Source organism: Cyprinodon variegatus, unplaced genomic scaffold (assembly GCF_000732505.1).
Source record: "Cyprinodon variegatus isolate N-32 unplaced genomic scaffold, C_variegatus-1.0 Scaffold180, whole genome shotgun sequence".
NCBI lineage: Eukaryota > Metazoa > Chordata > Actinopteri > Cyprinodontiformes > Cyprinodontidae > Cyprinodon > Cyprinodon variegatus.
In genome coordinates, this window is record NW_015150633.1 from 589117 (window position 1) to 613306 (window position 24190).

Here is a 24190-nt window from a genome sequence, read left to right on the forward strand (position 1 = left end):
AAGGCTTTGTCCATGATTCTAATAACACTATTGGCTTGAAATGTTGATTTGGAAAGTATTTCACTAAGGGCCCTGTAAAGGGTTAAGGGCAGCCTTCAAGCAGTGCGTCTCTCCCACCTTTCAGAGGGCATGCCATCCGTGTTGCTGCTGTGTCTCCTCTGCATGGCCTCACCACATGGCCCAGCCCTGGAAAGATAAAAACCAAAGCACCATGGTTATCTTGGCTCAGCTTATATTGTTTACCTAGCTAGCATACGTAGCTACTTTACCTGCGTTAGCTTCATGGATTACCCGTTAGCTGCTTCTACTTCTTTATTTATGGTGCTTGGCAAGCAACTTATTGATGTGCATTACCGCCATCTACTGGATTGGAGTGTGGATCGGGATGTTATGTATAAATTCTCCCACAAAAAAATAAAAAATAAATACAATAAAAATATAATAAGTAAGTTATTAAATCTTATATTATTTCTATCAATTTCTTAAGGTAATTCACGAAATTAAAAACATTTAGCACCTGATGATGATGATGATGGGAAAACTTCCTGTATAACGTCAGCATACATCCGTTTTTCAGATACGCGTTGATGTTGTTGACACATTTAAGATTTCGCAGTAGAAACACAACGCTTACGGCTTTTAATTCTGGGAATTTCCTTTTTTTCTATTATCATTTTCACCAAAGAAGATAAATCGCCGCCATTAGACACTGTTATATAATATTAGCGTATCTTTATAGTTACTGGCTGCCAAAGGCTAATGCTAACGAAAGCTAACTAGTTAGCAGGCTGACAAAGCGAGATTCTATTATGGAACACAGCTAGCTCGAATGTCTTTATTTATTTTATCGCTGCATAATTAAAATTATTAGTTTACTGGGGGGGCAATATCAGTTTTAAATTAATGGTAAAAGCGCAACATGGGTTAGCTAAGATCTAACTTCATAGCTCTGACAGGCAGCTAAAGTTGAGCTTTTAATGCGTTTTGCACATAATTTGAAACATAGCTTGTAATATCTCGAAGCTGAAGACGGTCGGGGGGGAATTAATACCCAAGGAGGATTAATGGTTTGGACTGTCGCCTGCATTTTCCCACGAAAAATCATGCTATGATGTTGGTTCTACGGAGGTTACTGAGGAAGCGCTGGGTGCTGGGGGTGGTCTTCGGATTGTCCCTCATCTATTTTCTTACCAGCACACTAAAACAGGTACAGAGACACACCTGAGCAGATGGGTTCATCCTTTGCAGAGTCTGGGGGCGTTAGATCAGGGACAGGAGGAGTACAGTGTTGGACAGATTTAATGGGATTACTGGTCAATTACAAAATGCTTAAAATAGATTCACCTTTTAATACAGATGCATAATCTCACATATAAAAAAAACAAAAAACATATTGAGTTTTAGCTTTTTGAATAAAAACCTACACATTGAAAAATAGCTGTACTTTTGAAGTTAGTGGTTGCACAGTTGGTAGAAATCCTAAGCTTATTCTCTAAATTCATTCTTAACTTTAATTTGAAGTTACCAATGTATCTATATGAATATCAAATTGACAATATACCTCTCTGTTTTGGCTTAAAATAATGATAATCAAACAGATTACTCAATATACTTTATGCAGAAACAGGTTGTTAGGAAGCATTCTGTACATAGTCCCAGTCCTTACTATGGACATTTGTTTACATGCAACAGAAAGATGCTGAAAAGGTTGTAAAAAATCAAGCTTCAAACAAAAATGAACAGTATAACTGATCATTAAGATCTGACACAACAAAATACAGTAAATATGTGTAATTAAGATGCATTAGAAAGAGAGGTGATGATCCTGTGTTTAGATCCCCATCTGAGCTCTTCTTGCATGTCTATATGTTTATTCTTTTGGATGTTCTGCTTCCTCCCACATCCCAGAAACATGATTGTTGGATACATTTGTTGTTTTTTTGTTGTATGCCCTGGCGCTTCACTTGTGGTGTTTAAAAAGTGACCATTTTTTGCTGCCTCGCTTCTTCTTCTTCTTGTTTACTACTGGTGGTTGGCTTTGGTCGCAGTAGCGCCACCTTCTGCTCAGGAGTGTAAACGCTTCGCCTATGAGAAAAAGGAGCAGCGCATGAACCGAACGAAACACACGCGATATATATATATAAATTGGATTGTATAGGTTTCAGACCCCTGGTTTAGATGATGTATCGATGTTATGTTGCCTGCCTAACAGAATTTTATCACTTTTATTTATGTTAGTTTATTACAAAATGTTACTTTCCATAACTCTTTAACACAATAATTATCTGATATATTATGCATGGAAAAACTGATTATTTTTCTGATTAGATTAGCTGAGTATTATCACACATAACACTAAAACATACGAAGGGCCAATCATGATTTTAACGAGGAAACATGCGTCTTTATGTCAATTATTACCTGTTTCTTGATTACTTGATTAAAAAGTTTTCGTTGAGACTGATGGAATTGGAGATGTAAAAGTAAAAAATCGGAAGTAAAGAGTTTGAAAAAAACAACATTTAGATTTTATTCAAAATTGGACTTTCTGGTGTTCAGATGGATTGCATGTTTCAATGTTAAAAGATAAAAATGTCTTCTTTTTTTTTTCTTCTCTTTAATGTATTTTATGACACTTGTTTTTGCTGCTTTGATTTTGCAGGAGGAGAGGTCCTTGCGGGACCGCACACTTTTAGAAGTTAAAGATTCAGACCATCGCATCGCCTGGAAAGTGCGTTTCAACCTGGGGAACAGCAGCCGTCAGATTACTCAATGCAGAAACTCCATCCAGGGCAAGATATTGCTGACAGATGAACTTGGTAAATAACGCAGCTATTACTCACCATCGCTGCAGTGATAACACCACATTTTACCTATAATCAATCCTTCTGCTCGTTTGACAGGTTATGTGTGCGAGAGAAAGGACTTGCTGGTTAATGGCTGCTGTAACATCAATGCCCCCAGCACCAGGCAGTACATTTGTAAAAGCTGCCTCGCCAACGGCTGCTGTAGCATCTATGAGTATTGCGTGTCTTGCTGCCTCCAGCCTGATAAGGTAATCTGTCACCTCAAACTCCACAACATCAAGATTAATAACCGTCATCAGCATCTCCTCAATTTTCTGCGTAAATATATTTTTTCAACATGCACTCTTAGCAATTGATCAATACCTTATCTGTATACTTTTACCCAGCAACCTCTGCTTGAGCACTTTCTGAATCGTGCAGCTAAAGGTTTCCAGAATCTTTTCACCGCTGTGGAGGATCATTTCGAGTTGTGCCTGGCCAAGTGTAGGACCTCTTCACAAGTACGTGATCAGCTAAATACAGGTCATGTTTTAAAAGTATAACATTGCATTAATGATGGAACAAATTATACCACGGATATAAAAAGTTAACACCCTAATCCTAGCACTACTGATTTTCAAACCATAATCTTTTTTATGATTTGGAGTTTAATATTTGGGTTATGTTCATGTTTTTAGCAGAACCTTGAGAATATTGAGGCAACATTGATTGGTATTTGGATTTAATTATAACTTCAACTATTGTTTTTTAACTAAGAATCCAATATTCTACTTAATAGTCCCAAACCCTAATGCTTCCACCACTATTCCTCTCTGCATATGATGTTGTTTTGATAATGGGATGGTTTTTTTTTTAGCCAATTATGAATCTACAGCCATAGATGACTCTAGAGATTAAGAAAGAGTGGAAATAGTCATTTATTTCATCACAAAAAGTGGGTATTTTCACTGCAGTGTGTGGACTTTTTATATCCGTGGGAAATTTGGGTGAGTGTTTCTCCCCACACTTACCAAACAAATTTATGCTGATAGTTGAAGTCAACATTTTGCATGCATTATCATCTATGAAATCAAGATAAGATTTAAAAACCATGCACAACTTTTTTTTTTTTTTTATCTCTGTCATTGGAGTTGTCTCATTTGTTTCCTGTAGAAATTTGAATTAATATATGTATTAGTATTCACATATTGTCTCTTTTATTATCTCTTGAGTCCTTAAAAATATTTTGACACTCTTGTTAGAATCTTGAGTTTCAAGTAGATCTTGATTAAAGTTTAACTGTCCATCTTCTTTTTCTCTCTTTCTGCTCAGAGTGTTCAGCATGAGAACACCTATCGAAACCCTCAAGCAAAATATTGCTACGGTGAAAGTCCTCCAGAGCTCCTACCCGTATGAACTAGACGAACAATCTGAACACTGGGTTGTTTAAAAGACAATTTTTCAGTAAAAGACACAACAAAATGAAGACTGTTTTGGACGGTTTGGCATTATTTCGGTTAGATGAAGACGTTCAAAAACTCCGACCTCAGAAAGATGGTCAAATGCAGTTTGCAAATTGTAATATTTACACTTCATAAGTGCATAGAACGCCTCATACATTCATCCGTGATGATCATCAAGTCCCCTGCAAAGACAGCTTACTCATCAGGTTTTGCTTCGAACATGTCCATATTATGGAAACAGTTTTAATCTTAACATATCTGTTTGTTTGCTTTTTGGACTAAACTAAAACCGCAAAGAATGTGTTGGTGCTTTTGTGTGTATTGCATGCATATATACTGTAAGAGGTATTTAATAAAAAGTGACTGTGAAACAAATTCTTCTTAGTTTTTTGTGTGATAACTGCCGATATCAGTTAGCGATTAAATTAAAATGCCGTGGAATTGAATCACATTAAAAATATTTTCAAATGACCACTTTATTGCAAGACCAGAAAAACTTTGTTTGTGAGCAAACAGCATGCATATGATAAAATAAAATGGATTAATATACACATTTTGAACATTGACAGTAGTTCAGAAGAACTAATAAATAATGAATGATCCCCTTATTGCGACCTGGATGGGCCCGGCATCAATCATCTGTTTTTACAGTGTGATTTGATGCAAGCCACACGGACATCAACTTCTGTGATATCCATCTGGCTGCTAATTTTTCTGCTAGGTTTGTTGATTAAAGTCTAAACCAAGAGCTCTCAGAAGGTGATTCTTTTAGATTAACTTTCTCCCTCAGGCAGTGTGGCCATCTCACGAGAGATATGTGGCCGGAGCAAAACAATTAATCACCATGAAGGCTAAGAAAACAACCATCTGTAATTAGGAAACGCTAAGAGTCCCCTCTCATTTATCCCCTGGCATGTTGATTAATTACAGTCATACAGGAATGTGTCAATTGCTGGGGGTTATCAAATTTAATAAAATAAAACCCTTTCTGATACCGCTACGTCTTTTTTTATTTTGTAAACTGGTCCACTTACAGTACAATAGGTGAAGTGGCCTGCATTGATAGGCTATAGTAGAAGCCTAAGCTAGCATCAATTAGCTTAACTGAAACACTTTAAAATGTGTGAATGTTTTTGTTCCCAAAAAAAAAAATACTATTTTAATTTGAAGTTTAAAACTGTTTCTAACTGAACTTTTTTCTTCCTTGTAATGCTAAGCTAACTGGAAGCTTTTTGCGCGATGGCTAAATACGGCCAACTGCTTCTAAACTCGCACACTGCACTTGAAAGACGAATACGGGGGTCCGATCAGCCGAGGTTTAGGAAATACTAAAAAGAGAATTCCTGATTAAATTGATGCTGGAAATATTTTGGGATGCATTAATTGTAACTAGATCAGCCTTTTTAGCTGACGTATTGAGATCACAAATGATAAACACTCCCCCTAATGTACTTATGTAATGTAGTATTTTTAACCTGATTTGTTTTCTTTTTAAACTCTTTGGCCTTTGAAACTATGATTTTATGTTCCATCCAGTCCAGATAATACTTGGCTGACTTCAACAGAGTGTGGCTCCACTGTTTCCTATCAAACACATGCTTAGGCATCTTTGGTGGCAACGGATCCTCGGGGCATTTGCCCTTGAGAAAATCCTCCATACAAGCTTTAAGCATCATGACCCGAGAAATTGTGTTCCAAAGCATCTTGTGAAGTAAAACATCTGTTGGATTCAGGTCGTTCTTTTGATCCTCCAAGATCTTCTCCAGCCCTAGAGCCATGAATGTTAGGCTGCACTGCACTTTTGGCCCATTGAAAGAATCTTTGTGGACCTGTAGCTCAGGAAAGCCAGGCAGCCAAGTACCAAGGTGTTGTCCATTGGCTTTATCCTGAAAGAGAGATCCAGTACTAATTTTACTGATATTGTTAATGACAAAGCACAGACGACTTAGTGCTACTTCTCTTTTTTTACATGACTTCACCGTTAATAAGTATTGTCTATGGATGAGATGATGACTAATTTCTTAGTCTGCTATGCACCAGTAAGTACTCATTTCCTCAGAGTGCACCTTTGTTTTAAGCATTAAGATGAATATCAGTCAAGTTGTGGATCATTTTATATAGACCCAGATAAGACCTCTAAGAACATCCATGGTTAGTACATTAGTACATTTACTTGATTACTGTTCATAAGTACTTTTTGGAGTATCTTTACTGGAGTCATTTTTTGGGGGGGTACTTATAACTTTCATTCCATTCCATTTCCAAGTTAAAAAGAATTTGGACACCACTGTTTTAGAGATTTGTTTGACATTATATGAATGTGAAAAACTTATTTAGGTGTTAGTTGTTGCCATGTGACCAAGTTGTTCAGTAGGATTAGTTCTCAAACCAGAGTTGTGGCAATGGATTCAACTTTAAACCTCTATTCCATAGCGGACGTTTGAGGAGATAAAATCAAGGTACTCTTGTTTTCTTTTCTTTTCTTTTTTTTTAAATAAGGAATAATAAAATATCTTTCCTTTTTTGTGGCATTTTTATGCTGACGTTCTTTACAGCTGGTGAAAAATTTGTAGCAAGTAGTTCTACGCATCAATATTTCATTTGGTTTCTGAAAGTTATGAAGTTATTTAAAATTACTCTGAAAATTATACAGAAATTTACTGATATTAGACAATTAGATTTTTACTTTTGAATACTTAAGTACTTATAAATGCACATACTTTTGAATACTCACAAGTGAGTGCTTCAATACTTTTACTTGAGTAGATGTGTGACCGAGTAACTTTTACTTGTTGTTGATTAAGATTTGACTATGAGTATCAATACTTTTACTCAAGTACTACTGTTGAGTACTTCATCCACCACTGCATTTAATCTAACTTGAGACATATATACAATTAATTTTAGGGACATATCTACTAAAAGTTATTATATATTTCAGCTATTAAATGGAACATTTAACAACTTCAAGACTTCTGAAATTATATATGTACATATTAGCATGAAGAATATTTTCTTTTTCTTTTGAATTGCAAGCGTGATTGTTTGAACAAAAGTAAAAATTTTGCAATTGAGGATTTATACTGCCAAAGAATAGTCCAAATATGTAACCCAAACATGCTAAAGGTATTTGCACCAGTTCATACTTACAAAACTTATCAAGCTTTCTTCCACCTGATGTTTTGTGAGGGCTGCCAGCTCTTTCAAGTAACATTTTCCTCCAGCAATATGTTTTTTGGATCCATTTCTTTCAGCCAAGCCCTCCACCAGGATCAGCATGTAGGCACATGCCACCCCAAGTAGACCTGCAAACAGGTGCACAATATCAACATTTTTAAACAGTTACGACCAAAAAGTACTTCAAGAAAATCAATAAATATATTAAAGATACCAACTGATGTGTGGTGGGGGGGGGGAAAAGTGAGTTTCTGGTATACTGTACCTGGTATGTATTTCATTTTTATTTGGCACTGTAACAGTGACTGCACCTCAGTCGAACCGCTTTACAAGTATATGTATGCACTGGCTAAAAGAGGCGTGTTGAAGATTTACTGATGATAAACTTTCTTCATATCCTCGTTCATAACAGAGTTCGTTCATTAGGTCAGCAACTTAGCATAATTTTTGTCTCTTCTACAAACGGAAATACTGCAAAAAGCAAACAGGAAAACAATAAACGTTTATGGACTTCACCAAACTCAATCTGAACCTTGTGATAACTATCACTATTACTAACGTCTGTAGTTTTTGTTTTATATACATATATAAAAAATCCTAAATTTGAATCATCTCCTTTACATTGGTAAGCAGTTATCTGGTATTCTTATGATGACATATTTTCCTAATCTTACTGATATCGATCTTGCAGCTCTTCCTGTGTGCGTTTGCTCTTAACCTCTAATCATTGATTCATTCTAGTAAAACTATATATTTTTTAAGTTAAAACCATTGAATTATTTTCTCAACTGATATAATTAGTTTGTCTTTTTTTAAATAAAGGATACCAGTATGGCTAAAATTGGATGTATTCTCATCGTAACATTTAATGAAAACCTTCAAAGCTTTAGAAAAAGCTGATTGCTGCTGATTCAATGGGTTTTTCTAAGAAGGGATGCCTTTACAAAAGCTGAGGCTGATAAACTTTTTCTTAAATGTAAAACTCAAACTTCATAATTTAATAGAAAATATTATTTATGAAAATGAAAAATACTGACATGTATTTGTAAAAAGCAAGGAATATTAGATAAAAGACAAAGGGGAGAAAAAAAAACCCGAAAAAAAAAAAAAAATGCTTGCTGCTTCAGGGAAAGTACAACAAGCTGTTTTAGAAGTCTCACCTAACTGGAACATACCACCTGCTCAGGGAAGGGGGTAGCCCAAACACATATAAACATCCCAAGATAATACAAAATGTTCATTTACAAAATGAAATGATGTCACTGATGCCAACAAGTATGAACTATCTTCCTACATATACACACCCAAAAAAGTAAACATTTTATCACAAGATGGTTTAATGTTTCAAAAACCAAACACACCCTCCCACTTTTTGACAGTATCTACTTTTTAACTGTATTGGACCCAAATGATGCAAACCTGCATTCACTCATCTCTGATTGAGCCGATGATCTACACCAGTGTCAAAGAAACATGATTAAGATGAGAAAAAGTATGTATGCATTTAAACTTTGACTCTATTACCCTTCACAATCTCAGATGCAAGCAATGTGAGCGATACATCACACAACAAAAAACTATATCTTATAATATTCCAATTCACTGACATATTTTTTACACATTTTATACAATATATTTGATATATATTTAGATCTACATTAAATGAACAATATTAAAATGGCAATATAGATTTTTTGTTATCTCCCATTAAAGGGGTAAGGTTGAAAAAGCATGCCTTCAGGCTTATCAATGTTTCGGACAATTTTGTGCAAAATTACAGTAGTGTTTCAAATGACAGTAAAGCTCGGAGTCCATATACTGTACAAAGTTGCCATTAATTTCCATGCTGATTTATGCATTAGCAAAACTTCACATTCTATTGATGCAAATATGAAGAGTAATTTATACTTTTGCATTTATCCCACACATAAACTAAGAAAAAAAAAGATTTAGCTTATAGATTGCAGATCCTACATAAACTGAAACAGGCATTAAGATTTCCTTTGTCAACTGCCAAACTATTTAGTTTTAAAACCACTTCCTGAGAATTGCTTTACATCTGGATGGTTTTAAGCACATGTGACCTTTTTGAATTGGTAATTCCAGCCGAGGACGAATCGACTGCATTCATTTGTTCTTATCCATTTCTTAGCATTATCTCAGAAACAGCCTTTTTTTCAAGGCACTACATACGTTTTTTACTGTATAATGGTCATTCTATGACATTATCTTGTTTTTCTGGAAGTAAGATTGGCTTCTCTAGATTTTTAAATAAAACAATATTGCCACATCTTGGAAAGAAACTGGACTTGACCCATAAGTCTGTTGAAATTCAGACCAATATCAAAGGTTCCCTTTCTTTCTAAAATCTAAGGGGGAGAAGTGCTTATGATACATTATTTAATTTTTTTTTTTTTTTTTTTTACTCTTAATCTGGTTTTAAACATTTACATAGAACTGAAACAGCTTTAGTAAGGGTCTGTAATTACACATCAAATCAGTTTTATTTGTAATTCTTGAGCCCCTGAACCCAAGTCATGACCACAGTATTCCTTAATGTTGGACGCTGGGTTAGGGGGACAGGAGCCCCAGTGGACCAGATCCGCTCGTACCTGAGTGACAGCTAATTTAGTGTTAGTAATTTATTCTTATCCCCCTTACCTGCACCTCTTACCTGCAGGGTTCATCAACGCTTGCTTCTTGTTCTGATTCTGTTGTCATCATACTTTCATCATGACAGGCCTTCACCTTGTCTTACACAAAAGATGTCTTAATTCACGATAACAACCAGATAAACAATATTAATCTTTACTCTACCATGTACAGCTCAGTTCTATCTTTTTTTTTTTTTTAATCAGGTAGGTTCAGATGAGTCAACTGTTGTGTTATCACCATTTTCCTTATTTGAGTATGAACTGATACAAATCATTTTTTTAGACAGATGAATTTCTCTGTGACTGACAGTTCTTTATCATCACAGCCCTTTGGGACCTTTTCTGGAGAAATATGGTATTGTTTTTCATTATTATGCTGATGATTGCAAGATTTGTCTGTCCTTAAAAAACATTCAGTTCTCACCTTGCCCATCATCTGTGAAATTTCTATGAACATATTTTTTTCCTCTCCTCAAGGCTCATTTGTGGTTCAAATGATAAATGAAAAAAAAAAAAAAGAAAAGTAATCCAAATGCCTAAATGGCCTTGCACCAGGAACTCTTTAAACCAGGGTTTCTTAACCCAGGTCTTCAGGGCCCCTGTTTTTAATGTACCGTATTATTTGTGCCTCCTTTCCAACATTTGACATGCTTGTTCACTTCCTGTTTTTTTTTTTTATCTTGTTTAAAATTACATCTGTTTTTCAAAGGCATTTCCTATATGGCTTAAATCAAAGTTACCTCTTGAAGTATACAGATGTGCTCAAAATAATCCATGATCCCCGTTATGTTAGTAAGGTCTAATGTCACCAGATGAGAAAATTTTCATTAAAAAATGAATTTTTTATGTCTCCTACACTTTTGGTCCCCTCTACGTTTTACTCTCCACAACCAATGTTACAGTACAGTACACAGACATTCATCAAGCACTAGGATCAAGCAGAAAACTGCTGCTCAAACTGAAGTCTACCTCCCTAAGTTTAGAACGCCCAAAAGCTCCTGATTGGACCACCATCTTTTGTGATTGGCTGTCACTGCTGTCACTCCTGTGAAGCTCACTTTTCAAACATCTGATGCACCACTGAATCAGGTCTGTGATTGGATGGTCAAACACGCTGAATTTAGTTAAATCAAAAAATGCTTGTGCCCCCCCCCCACCAACACACACTTCTGAAATCAAGATTTTGTCCATGTGACTGAGACCTTTCCTCGCAGTGTCTTACAGTTTGAATACAGCTTTAGTTGTGTTGTAAAACCCACAGCCATTGTAACTGCAGACTTTCTCTCCTGCAGCCGATAATCAACTTATTTTGTCCCATTTTAGCTCTTCTTCCCTCCATAAAGTTGGTAGTTTTCACAATCCCTCCATATTTTTACTATGTATATTGCAATCAGTTTTTGGTGTTTTTGGAGGGAAATACACTATATTGAGTATCATCTTTCAACTTTTTTTAATCAAATATGGCAAATCAGCATATCACTACCTGCCAGTTTTCTTTTAGTTACTAATTTAATCTCATGCCATAACAATGAATCACTCACCATTTCAGATTTTGCCCTTTTTCCATATCTTTATTACACAAATAGTAAAAAAAAACAAAAAAAAAAACAAAGAAAAAAGATACGTCAAATGACAGATAAATACATGGTTTATAAATATATAAATAATTCAACTCTCAATTACATAAATGTGTGCTGTTCAAACAATTCCATTCAAATGAATGGCTTGAAGAGGTAATCAATAATTTGATTCAGCTGTGTTGAAGCAGGGATGCATCTACAATCTGTAGGACAGTAGATCTTAAGGACCAGCTTTGGAGACCACTGACTTACACAATATTCTTAAAAGAATAAAATTTGGAGATAATGTTTATTTTTGCTATCAAATATTATAAGAAAAAATATAGAAAAGTAAATGGCCAATTTTCTCCTTAGGTTTCTAAGGTGCACCGTTCTTTGTTGCATTTCTCTAGTATTACCCACTTTACATTTTTTCCCCAGTCCCCCAGCCTCTTTAGAACGGTCAATCCATAGCATTTCTGGTAATAGGTGCTCATATTGGGCTGCTGCAGTGGTTCAGGTGTTATTAGCACAGGCATAGAGGGATTCATTTCTTGAATGTGTTTTTTTACTTTATCACACATCGCTTTAAGTCTTGCCTTAGGTTCTAAAAATTCCTTCTCCAGGTCCAGGGTCATATTAAGGTCTTGAACATATTTTTCCACTTGTTGGAGATGAGCCTGGAAAAGCAGATTCTTAGTGTAGATGTCTTGCAGCTTCTCAGCAAAGCTGGAACCATTCACCGTGTCACTTGGAATGTAAGATATAGTGGCTTTCCCGGGTTGTAAGGTACCATTCTGTGGCAGAAGAAATAAATTAATATTTTAGATTTAGACAAGAGGGAATCACTAAGCTATTAGATTTAAACATTTCAGTAATTAGCAGGTCAAAAAGCAGTGACTGCTGAAAACTCTAAAGTTTGGAAAGCAGCAGCACAACACAGATGATTTCAGTATCTTTAACTGCTGATTAAAAAATATATGTAGTCCTCAATATATCTCTGTCTGAATTGAGGAAGTTAATGGTCATTTACGCTCAACAGACACATGTTTCAGAGGTGTTTATATTTTGGATGGCTAGTTTTTTTTAGCTTAAAAAAGAAAGGGATAATAAAACCATTGTGTTGCTGTAGAGTACATTGTTAAACTGGGAGATATCTATATTGATCACACTGCTGTGTGAATCTATGTTTAGAGGTGCCTCTTTCTTGGGTGTAGGTGGAGCTTTTATTAACTTCTCTGAAATATTCCCCATAGAAATGTAGTCCTGTTTCAGGGTTTTAATGTTTAATAGTGATTTATTTTAGGTTGACAGAAGCAATGGTCCAGTTATAGCTGCGTTTAACTTAGTGCAACCTGCTTTTTTTGTCCCAGAGGACATAAAAATTAGCCCAGATGTTTAGCTGTGGTTATTTTATTACTATCATTATATTTATGATACTTTCCTTTTTTGTTATTTATTTATTCTTACAAAGTGTCATTCTAACCCATTATTCCATGTTTAGGTGTATTTTTATTTTTTTTTCTGGAGGGAACAATTATTGCTGATTTTGACTCTGCAAGTTTAACTTTCCCTGAGAAGGTATTCCTGGCTCAGTGCTTATGTATTGATCTGTCTTTCTCATTTTGCCTTTCCCAGAGTCCATTGTTCTGTCTCCTTCCTTTTGACCTCCACCAAATATTTTGAGATGGTGGTGTATATAATGGCCTGGTTTTGCTGCCATTCCCTGTCTGTGAAATACAGTATATATCCAGCATTCCAATGTTGTTTTGTATTATTTTAAATGTTTTATTTATTTATATATATATTTTTTGTTATATTATTTAGGAAGAATTGGAATAATCCAAATTGAATTTGGACACAGCTTGATTCTGCATAATTTGATAAAATTTGATGTATTTTTTTGCAAAGCACCTTGACACATGTTTTTGTGAATCCTAACCAGAAACACTGTAATGAAATTAATCTAACAACAAATGTAAATAATTCATTATCCAGTAGCTTGGTTAGCAGTTTTAAAGTCAATTTTTTTGGACCCAACAGACTTCTCCATTGGTGCACTCAACTATAAATCAAATACAGGAGATTACAAAAATAAAGAGTAACTTAATGGTACTTACATATTCTTTCTGTAAATGTCTGGTATTATGTACCATTAAAGCTGTAGTATCATAAAGTTGCTGGAAGGTACAGCTGCATTTAAACGCGGCAGGAAGTACAACACTCCAGTGAATCCCCAGAAGCATCAAAAGAAGCACTAAAAAAAAGAAAGAGATGACAAACATATAGTAAGAATTAGAAATGTTCATTAATTCAGTAGAACATTTTAAAAGTTAGTCTTGGTTGTGGGTTTTACAAGCGTGGAAGAAAAATGATGGTTATATGATAAAGCTGGATTATAGTTGTTTGTGTGTTTTGTTGACTGATTTTAACTCGATATTTGAATGTTCCTTAGCTCTCTTTTCTTACCCTAATGCTACATTCACACCGGACGTGCTTTGGGCAGCAAAAAAAGCTCCTGCTGCTTCATTTTTGATGCTTGAACACATTAAGGTCAGATGCACATCAGGAGCATTGTCGATGCTCCTGATGTGCATCGTGTGAAGTGTTTACAGATGTGTCTGCTGCTTCTGCTGCTCCTGTGTTCAATGACAGGGAGTGGCTTTGCAATATTTGCCGTTATAAGCAGGTAAAAAGTAGTTTTAATGTATCTTTAAGTGAGAAAGTCCACCTCAAAACATATCCTGTGCAGTCAGTTCATCAAGTATGGAAGCCGAGAGAGGTCGTGTCCCTCTGATACTTTTTCAGCGGGGTTTTCTCAAGAAAACGAGTAAATTTTCTCATTATCTAAAGATAACGAAAGCCGTTTTCTCATGATAATGAGATGATTGGTGTGTGTTAAAACTGATAACATCCTTCAATACTACAACAGCGGGAGAGGATTTTAAGTCATGGCAGCCTATATGTAATACTTTAGATTAACCTGTGATTAAGTTTTAGGTAATGAGACAACATTGTTGGTTTGATAATTTGCTTCCACATCTGATTCATGAGTAATTAGACCTATGTCTCCGATGCCTTAGTGCCTGGTGTTTTCTGAACAGCCCCGGTGTTACGCCTGTAGCAGGGATAAGATGCATGAACCCCCAAAATGAGTCCAGATCAAAGATTTTTTCATTAAAGAACAGTCAGATTTGTTTCTACTGTATTGCATGTAATCCAATCATCCACCACGATCTGACGATGATTGAAAAGAAAAAGGAAACTAAAAAACTGATTATTTACGCACATGTAGTACCGCGACTGCGCAACTACTGGCACCGCAGGCATGGGAGGACTGGGAATCCAGGGCTATTGGCCAGCCTCATTCATAACTTATACAGGTTAATCATGTCGTTATCTCAAGAATTGAATAGCTGTTTTCTCGTGATAACGAGATAATAATTTTTTTTATTTCGAGAAAGCAATTAATTGTTTAAGAGTGATAATGTCATTATCTCGAGAAGGCATAGGATACAAAGAAATAAAATCGAGTACGACCACTCTTGGGTTCCGTAATTAAGATAACGATCCTGCCATAATTTTTTTTTTTTTTTGCTGTCGGAGCTGCTCAGACCCCCACATACCGGCGGTGTGCTGTCACTGGGAATCCCCAGCAGCAGCTGGGAGGTTTCCGCTACTGTTCGTGGAGGCTGGAAGTATGCTAACGTTTTACAGGTATGTCGTAGAAACTGCAGGCACCAGACTAATAAAAGCGAACATATTTTGCCAATAGATTTCGATGTTTTAAGTAAATCTAAGCATTAATGAACATTTTCAGTGGCAGTTGATGCTTGTGCAGCGTGTCACGTGCCTCAGCTGCTCAGAAGCACTGCATCAGCTGCTCAGAGGTGTCAAGATGCGCTGCTCCTGCTGCTTGAGACGTGCTGCAGGACCTTTTCATACGCCTTGATGCACGTCAACTATTGACTTTGCATGTAAAAAAGCTGCTTCTGCAGCTTCAATCCCTGCCATAATCACTTTTGTTTAAATTTAAGTGGAACCTTAATGGAATCACAAAGACAGAACAGAAATGTAACAAATTTAACAATATTACAAAGAATTCCAATCCTGGAGACTTCATTTTACCAAACACTATTTCTAGAGTGGTTTTAATCGGCCATTTACAAAGAACTTCCACCAAATAGATGAAGCTGCAGCAACAAAAACATGCGGAATTATAAAGTATAAGAAGACACTAAACTGAGCCTCTAAGGCAGGGCTGTCAGACCCTGTCAGACCCGAGGCCCTCAGGGGCAGGTAACCTGGAACTTTTAGATGTATCCCTGGTCCAAAACACCTGAATCAAATGTTTGAATAACCTCATTGCATAGCCAAGCTCTAATGGGTCCTGCTAATGACCTTATTATTTGATTCAGATGTGTTAAAGCAAGGGCACATCTAAAAGTTCCAGAACAACGGTCCACCAGGATTTCAGTCTGAGACCCCTTACCCAAAGCTAACAGATATTTTAAAGTGCCTTGAAATAGTCTGCAGAATTTCATGTTTTAAATGTTGATCTAAATCAACGATATTGTCTAGAAAGGGACGCAGAAAACCCATTGTTTGCATAACCAAACTACAAATATAGCCCAAAATTGAAGACATTATCCACAGATCACTAGAATGATTTTTTTTTTTCTTTTTTATGTCCCTTTAGCGGATCAGCACAAGAAGAAAATCGATATACAAGAATGCAAATAGAAAATTGAAAATTTTTCCAAAAAAAAAAAAAAAAAAAATTATAAATTTACTGGACCTGTTCCAGACCTTTGCAATTATTAAAAACTTACTGTTTTCTTTTTGGCTGAACCGAGTCTTTTTTTAATCAGACACAAGCCTAACACTAAATATGTATATTAGAAAATTAAAGTGTTGAAATCTGTATGGTTTATCAGGCAAAATCTCTATAAAAACAATGTTTTTAAAATCCTCGGCCACTAAAAAAAAAAAAAAAAAAAATATATATATATATATATATATATATATATATATATATACAGAGTACTTACCAGAGTGTCTTTGAAATCCATTGCAGGCAGAATCCATGGTGACAGCAGAAAGTGACTTTATTACCTCAAATCGTGGTTCTTCATTGAATACACGAGCCCATAGTATTTATAGTGCTTAACGCCCACCTCCTTTTAATTCTGTCATTCACAAATTCCATTGTATATCTCGGGTCATCTGTGTCATGACGGAGCATTCCTTATTTTGTAACGTCAAAGAGACAGATTAATTTGCAGGTATTGTCCAATTTCACCTGCAAAATGTTTTAATATTATGTGCTGCATTAATATCAGTGTGAATTAAGTTAACTTTCCTAGTGTATCAGAAATGTGTTCTTTTATGTCTGTGAGAAAAATTAAGTTTTACTTTTCTCACATCAGTATTAATATAACTACTCTAATATAACTACTCTATAATAACTATAAGACTATAATAACTCTATAGACTATAATTAAATATAGACTATAGACTATAAATATAAAAAAATATATCTTCTATGCAATTTTCCTCTTCATGCATATGCGTAGATTTCTAACTATTTCCGAATGGCAATGGAGTAGATAAGATATAATTTTTTCTTCAGTTGGTCTGAAGAGATACTAGATTACTTTTTTTCCTGCCAGAAGGTAGATGTGGTTTCCTTATATGGCATCTGAAGGCGTTTAAATGTTCTTTTATGTTCAAATACATGATTGAACCTTATGGATCAGAATTACGAAAAAAGAAAAAGGTAAATTAAAAGTAAATTATCCATCTTTTCAGTTCTTTAAGCAGTAAATACATAAATAAATTTCACTGTTGTGTCATAATGCTTTTCTAGATGCAAAGATTTGCTGTTCTCTACTTTCTTCAAAACAAAGATTCATGTCTGATCCTGGGCTTCCAATGAAGAGATGATAAACCTTCCATTTAAAGCCAGGAATATGAAGGAGTGACGGTAAACTAATAACACCTTAATCACTGCATTAGTTTTCTTATAAAAACTTCTATTAACTCTAACCCATTTGAATCAGGAATGAGTGAGATGATTTAACCCACCATGCTCTTAAACTTGAAGTGAAACAATTTTCAGTCACTTGACAATAATAGGTTTTAATAGGTTGTTTTTATTAAACATAGGAAGCAGCACAAACATTACAAATGTTACAGAATACTTGAGATTGTATAAAACGTAGTTGTACCAAAGAAGACTGCTGATTGAAATTCACTAAATCAAAGTTTTATTGTGCAAGTAGCAAATATCTAAGACATAGTGTTATTGACCTTGACTCGTTTAAACAAGAAAAAATGCTGACCTCTTATAAAAAAAAGTTTCATAGGCCACATTCTCATCAAATGACGAGCAGAACACTTTTTTTGAAAGACTCATATTGCTCGTCACTAAGCAATTAGCATGATCTCTGCTTTTACTTTTGAAAATAAAGCACAACGTGTATTAACACAATATATTTAGATGAGCTAAATAATGAAACTAATGCTGGATGTTTTTTTTTTTTTTATTTCAAGTTTTTCCGCCAAAAAAGGATGTGTTTTAAAAGGTATGACACATCATCCCATGGCCATCCTGAGCAAGCTCACTTTTTGAAGCAAGACTTTCTGATGCTCAGTTTCCACTATATGAGTAAACTTAAGGATTACAAGAAGTTTATTTTCCTGTTGCTTGTAGTAACAGAGTTAGAACAGATTTGCAAAACAATACTAAAAAAAAAAAATAAAAACAGAACTAAAGACCTATGATTGATATCGCTTATTTTTCTTCTCTGCATTCAGATCAAAAAGCAGAGCTGATTTCCTCCTTACAAAACAAAAACATGTAAACACGGATGTATACACATTGCATGATAAGTGGGGGAATAAGTTAATTGGTAAGTTTTCAAAATGACACCACAAAAAACAGCATTAGTCTTATTATTTATTCTGTCGATATGAAAGGAAGACCATATTTTTAGGTTCTTTGTATTTAGGACTTAGGCTACATAAGGGAGTCCTTCTTTAAAACTATTTGCTTTCAAATCATTTACCAGATATATCTCCTGGGATCCTAGAAAAACAAAGGGTCTGTTTTACAGTTTCATGTCTGATAAGTGCAGTTTTTTTCTGCAAGTGGCTAAAGGAGCAGTTGTGCTCTGTTGTGTGCATAAGTTTGTACTTAAAGGGCCCCTATTCTGGGGACGGGGTCTGCATAGCTGTTCTAGCTTAACTAAGACAAGAGAACTCATACAGCTGTGCATGAACACTATAGAGAAGTGCTTCTGGTTTCTAGTGGCAAACTTGTAGTCGTTAATACTGCTGGCAATGCAGCGGTGTTCTAGGCACAGTTAGCCTCCTCTACTGATGCTGCAGTTCAAAGGAACCTGAACGAGAAGAGGGATCATGAAGCTGAAACCAGGAGGCCCAAATATCATGTGGTGGCTGGTTCTTTCCTCTGGTTGTGCAGCATGTCTGTCACACTCACTATATCCTCCTCAGGGACCTAAAAGAAAAAAGTTAAAGGACTTTACAAGCTTTACCATACAGGAGTGGTGAATATAATACCGACACACATCATGGGCATTGATGTTTTTTTCAATGTTCGTGTTCTTTTAAAATAGTTTCTAAGAAGTGTGCAGTTTAGGCATAAATCGATAACCAAGAATCAATATAGTTTAGGGAGAAAAAAAAATGTGCGTCATGGAAGTCATTTGTGCAGGAATTAAAAGGTACTTATTGATAAAATTGATAAGATTTAAGTAAAAACAGTAGCTCTGTTACTTTTTCCAATCATGCACATCAATGTCATCCTTCTCATTTTCTCAGCAATTTCAGTTTTAGTGTTTTTGGAACTTTTCAGCAATGAAAAAAAAAAGACTTATCAATGTAAAAAGGGTTTGAAAGCTGACAATAAGATAAAGTACAGAAAAAGTATATGAATAAGAGTATGATGTAGGGCGGGCAGTTAATAGAAGTTTCAATATAGTGGCAGTTTTACAAAAGATTTTAAAAAGGCACTGACTGAGTAAGACATGGACTTTCACACTCCAGTACTTTTGGTGGCAGTAATACACTAAAGGTGGGTTTCCTGCCCCAAAGAAGAGATGGGAGAGTTGTAGCTGCGTTTCCATATATATATANCTTACACAATATTCTTAAAAGAATAAAATTTGGAGATAATGTTTATTTTTGCTATCAAATATTATAAGAAAAAATATAGAAAAGTAAATGGCCAATTTTCTCCTTAGGTTTCTAAGGTGCACCGTTCTTTGTTGCATTTCTCTAGTATTACCCGCTTTACATTTTTTCCCCAGTCCCCCAGCCTCTTTAGAACGGTCAATCCATAGCATTTCTGGTAATAGGTGCTCATATTGGGCTGCTGCAGTGGTTCAGGTGTTATTAGCACAGGCATAGAGGGATTCATTTCTTGAATGTGTTTTTTTACTTTATCACACATCGCTTTAAGTCTTGCCTTAGGTTCTAAAAATTCCTTCTCCAGGTCCAGGGTCATATTAAGGTCTTGAACATATTTTTCCACTTGTTGGAGATGAGCCTGGAAAAGCAGATTCTTAGTGTAGATGTCTTGCAGCTTCTCAGCAAAGCTGGAACCATTCACCGTGTCACTTGGAATGTAAGATATAGTGGCTTTCCCGGGTTGTAAGGTACCATTCTGTGGCAGAAGAAATAAATTAATATTTTAGATTTAGACAAGAGGGAGTCACTAAGCTATTAGATTTAAACATTTCAGTAATTAGCAGGTCAAAAAGCAGTGACTGCTGAAAACTCTAAAGTTTGGAAAGCAGCAGCACAACACAGATGATTTCAGTATCTTTAACTGCTGATTAAAAAATATATGTAGTCCTCAATATATCTCTGTCTGAATTGAGGAAGTTAATGGTCATTTACGCTCAACAGACACATGTTTCAGAGGTGTTTATATTTTGGATGGCTAGTTTTTTTTAGCTTAAAAAAGAAAGGGATAATAAAACCATTGTGTTGCTGTAGAGTACATTGTTAAACTGGGAGATATCTATATTGATCACACTGCTGTGTGAATCTATGTTTAGAGGTGCCTCTTTCTTGGGTGTAGGTGGAGCTTTTATTAACTTCTCTGAAATATTCCCCATAGAAATGTAGTCCTGTTTCAGGGTTTTAATGTTTAATAGTGATTTATTTTAGGTTGACAGAAGCAATGGTCCAGTTATAGCTGCGTTTAACTTAGTGCAACCTGCTTTTTTTGTCCCAGAGGACATAAAAATTAGCCCAGATGTTTAGCTGTGGTTATTTTATTACTATCATTATATTTATGATACTTTCCTTTTTTGTTATTTATTTATTCTTACAAAGTGTCATTCTAACCCATTATTCCATGTTTAGGTGTATTTTTATTTTTTTTTCTGGAGGGAACAATTATTGCTGATTTTGACTCTGCAAGTTTAACTTTCCCTGAGAAGGTATTCCTGGCTCAGTGCTTATGTATTGATCTGTCTTTCTCATTTTGCCTTTCCCAGAGTCCATTGTTCTGTCTCCTTCCTTTTGACCTCCACCAAATATTTTGAGATGGTGGTGTATATAATGGCCTGGTTTTGCTGCCATTCCCTGTCTGTGAAATACAGTATATATCCAGCATTCCAATGTTGTTTTGTATTATTTTAAATGTTTTATTTATTTATATATATATTTTTTTTAATTCAAGAATAAAATTCTATTATTATGTGGATAAAGTCATAAAATTGATTGAAAAAAATAAAACTCATCTACATGCATCTACATGTGATTAGTGCAAAGGAAGAGCAAACTAAAATCAAGATGGCCTAGGCGATTTTGGTTGAAAAAAAGAATATTTCTTTGGTAAAATCGTTTAGCCCTGGTTTAAAGGAGAATTTCCTCAACAAAGACATAGCAAAACGAACAGACAGTAGGCAAGTTTATTTTTATGGCACATTTGGTACAAAGACAGTTAAAAGAAGCTGTGGATTGAAATCCAAAACCACATAACCATGATGGAATGAAATATTTGCAAACTGCCAGTGTACCTGCGTTAAGTCATTCATAGGCGTTCAGTGGCGATCCCTGATGATTCGCTATATTGAGACATTGACCATAACCTCTTCACTTAAGTGATGTAGGTTTTATTTAGGAATAGCTTAAAATATATCCACCATAACATCTATTTAGCAGACTTTTTTTTTTCCTCGGGGTGTTTATTTCCCTCTCATTATTTCCCTTTGCAAAACCTGCCATGTGTCATTTTACCAAAAACATAGCAATGCTGAGAGTGCCCAAAAATAGAATCATTGCACGATGACAGAGGAAGGTGACAGTGGGACTGTTGAATAGTGAGACACTTTTTTATCAATTACAACGTTTTATTTACTAATGTTGACAGAGATGGCTAAGGTTATAATTATTCTGACTTATTGTTAACCTTTGGGAAGTTACCTTTTCTTCATGCCTTGTCACAACCCCCACCCCAACCCCCCATCTCCGTGGTTTCCACCTATGGGCAAAGCTGATAATCTTCCTCGACAACTTATCAACTGCTCAATTTAGAGACTTTCTCAGAAGGGTAGAAGTGATAGCAGTGTAGACGCAAATTCTTTTTTCTTTCCTTTGCATATCTTATGATTTACTATTATCAGGCTCCGTTTGTGGTTTGCAAAGTAAAGAATTTGATGACACAAACAAAATGTAATGCAATGACATCCTGCAAAATAATGCATGGAAAGGAGTAAACAACTGAGGCCATCATTGGGTGGAAAATTTAAAATAATCATTACATGCACATGAAAACATGCAAGTATTCAACATCACAGGTTCAGATTTGATTAGCACTGATTAAACTGCTCAGGCATTACTGAAAAAAAAAAAACAGTTACAAAGAAACATAATTAATGTGTGAGCAAAAACCGAGCTGCTAAATATACTGAACTTCTCTAAAAGATGTTGGCAGTTTGCTGTTTTGGAGCTACAGGTGTGTTCAAGCAATACCAAAGTGGAAACAATCCTGTGTCTCAGCTGTAGCTGCGTTTCCATTACAAATGTGCGCAAAAATATGAAATATTTTATGTTATATTCTGCTAATTTTGTGAAAGCAACTGCGCTATTTCCATCAAATATGAAAACATTATTAAAATTGCCTGAGAACATGTTGACGAGATATCGCAGGAAATTGTTTTGAATTTATATTCAATTCCCATCCAGGTTGGATGCAATATTTATGTTGTGAATAACTGTTATATTCAATTCCCAGCCAGCTGGGAATTCATATTTTCTGATACTTTAAGATGTGTATTGCCTTCCCTGGTACGGGTGGTAAATATCTTATTAAATCAGATATTATTTGGGCTTTTATATATGGATTGTGAACACACGCCTTTAACGAGCAGTTGGACAGGTGTACCTAATAAAGTGGCCTGTGAGTGTAAGTTCTCCTTATAAATTCAAATATGCTGTGCTATCATTCTCCAACTACTTCCAGTCTTCTTCCTCTTTTTACAAGGCATATAGGTCCAATTGTGTGATGCAAAAAAAGCCTTTCAATTGCCGTTTTGAAAAATAGTTTTTCGAAATTACAGTGTTTCGATTCCACATATTTATTTTCATAATTACAATTTGTGTGATTTGACGGTTAATGGAAGCACAGCTAGTCTCTTACGGCAGCTGTTGGGACAGGAGAAGAAGGATTGAGCATCGATGGTGCTGGTGGTCCAGGGCAGTGGTGTCAAAAGTACTCACATTTGTTACTCAAGTAGTAGTATAGATATTGCAGTTTAAAAACACTCTGGTAAAAGTTGAAGTATCAACTTAACCTCATTACTCAAGTAAAAGTAAAACATATGTGCTCCAAAAACTACTTAAAGTATAAAAGTATAAAGTAACCTTTATTAAAACAACCAGATGCCACTATATGAATTGAAAGCTCAATTTTTCGACTATTTCGAAAAATTCTTTGAGATGGGGCCATGGATGAGGGAGGTCTTGTTGTTCTCCGTCTCCATCTCCCGATACGCTTTGCCTGTGTCAGACCTTTCAGACATTTAAACATCTTTTTCTAATCCGACATTGTAGCATGGCATTGACAATTCGTGTTTGCAGTTTCAAGAACACCTGCTTGCTTCTGATGATTTTGTGTTTGCGTTATATGACTCATCCAATTACACTAGTTTTCACTAGATGTGGATTGCGCCAATGATCTGCATTGGATGGCGCACATGATGGGAAATAAATATTTAGAAACATTAAACCAGTGGTAACCAATTAAAAACCACGGGGGTCCATATAAAGAAAATCATCAACGAGTAAAGGTCCAGAGAAATTTTTAATGATCTGTTACCTTAAACAGAATTTAACACAGAAATACAATTAGGTATTTATGCATCCATGTTATACATTGAATAAAAAAAAAATTACTTAAATTAAAATAGAAATTGCCAAAAATTGGATCCCGTGCCATCTCAGAGGAATTACACTTGTATGACTGTATTCCTGTATATCCATCAGTAGTTAGTAGTAGGGCAACAGTCAGCAAA

The 24190-nt window shown here is 35.3% G+C and overlaps 4 protein-coding genes across 7 annotated transcripts in view; 1 reads left to right on the plus strand and 3 right to left on the minus strand.

Annotated features, from left to right (window-relative positions):
* Positions 1-342, minus strand: part of rnft2 (ring finger protein, transmembrane 2) — a 13626-nt gene extending 13284 nt beyond the window's left edge. For all 4 annotated transcript variants that reach the window (XM_015378847.1, XM_015378845.1, XM_015378846.1 and 1 more), the window contains exons 1-2: positions 270-342; positions 118-186 (exon numbers count right to left, since the gene is read on the minus strand). In XM_015378847.1, the coding sequence (XP_015234333.1) occupies positions 118-164 (47 nt within the window). In that variant the 5' untranslated portion in view covers positions 165-186; positions 270-342. The remainder of the gene's footprint in view (positions 1-117; positions 187-269) is intronic.
* A 221-nt stretch (positions 343-563) lies between these two features.
* On the plus strand, positions 564-4615 carry LOC107087327 (chromosome unknown open reading frame, human C12orf49). The gene is made up of 5 exons (XM_015378850.1): positions 564-1207; positions 2663-2819; positions 2904-3055; positions 3194-3307; positions 4119-4615. The coding sequence occupies exons 1-5, from the start codon at positions 1109-1111 to the stop codon at positions 4200-4202; spliced, it is 606 nt and encodes a 201-aa protein (XP_015234336.1). The 5' UTR covers positions 564-1108; the 3' UTR covers positions 4203-4615.
* Positions 4616-5378: 763 nt separating this feature from the next.
* On the minus strand, positions 5379-7713 carry LOC107087321. The gene is made up of 3 exons (XM_015378842.1): positions 7692-7713; positions 7400-7554; positions 5379-6135 (listed from the first exon to the last, which is right to left on the minus strand). Exons 1-3 carry the CDS (start codon positions 7705-7707, stop codon positions 5671-5673), a joined length of 636 nt encoding a protein of 211 aa, XP_015234328.1. The 5' UTR covers positions 7708-7713; the 3' UTR covers positions 5379-5670.
* A 10067-nt stretch (positions 7714-17780) lies between these two features.
* Positions 17781-24190, minus strand: part of gatsl3 (GATS protein-like 3) — a 29805-nt gene continuing 23395 nt past the window's right edge. The window contains exon 9 of the mRNA XM_015378869.1: positions 17781-19161. Coding sequence (XP_015234355.1) covers positions 19090-19161 — 72 coding nt within the window. The 3' untranslated portion in view covers positions 17781-19089. The remainder of the gene's footprint in view (positions 19162-24190) is intronic.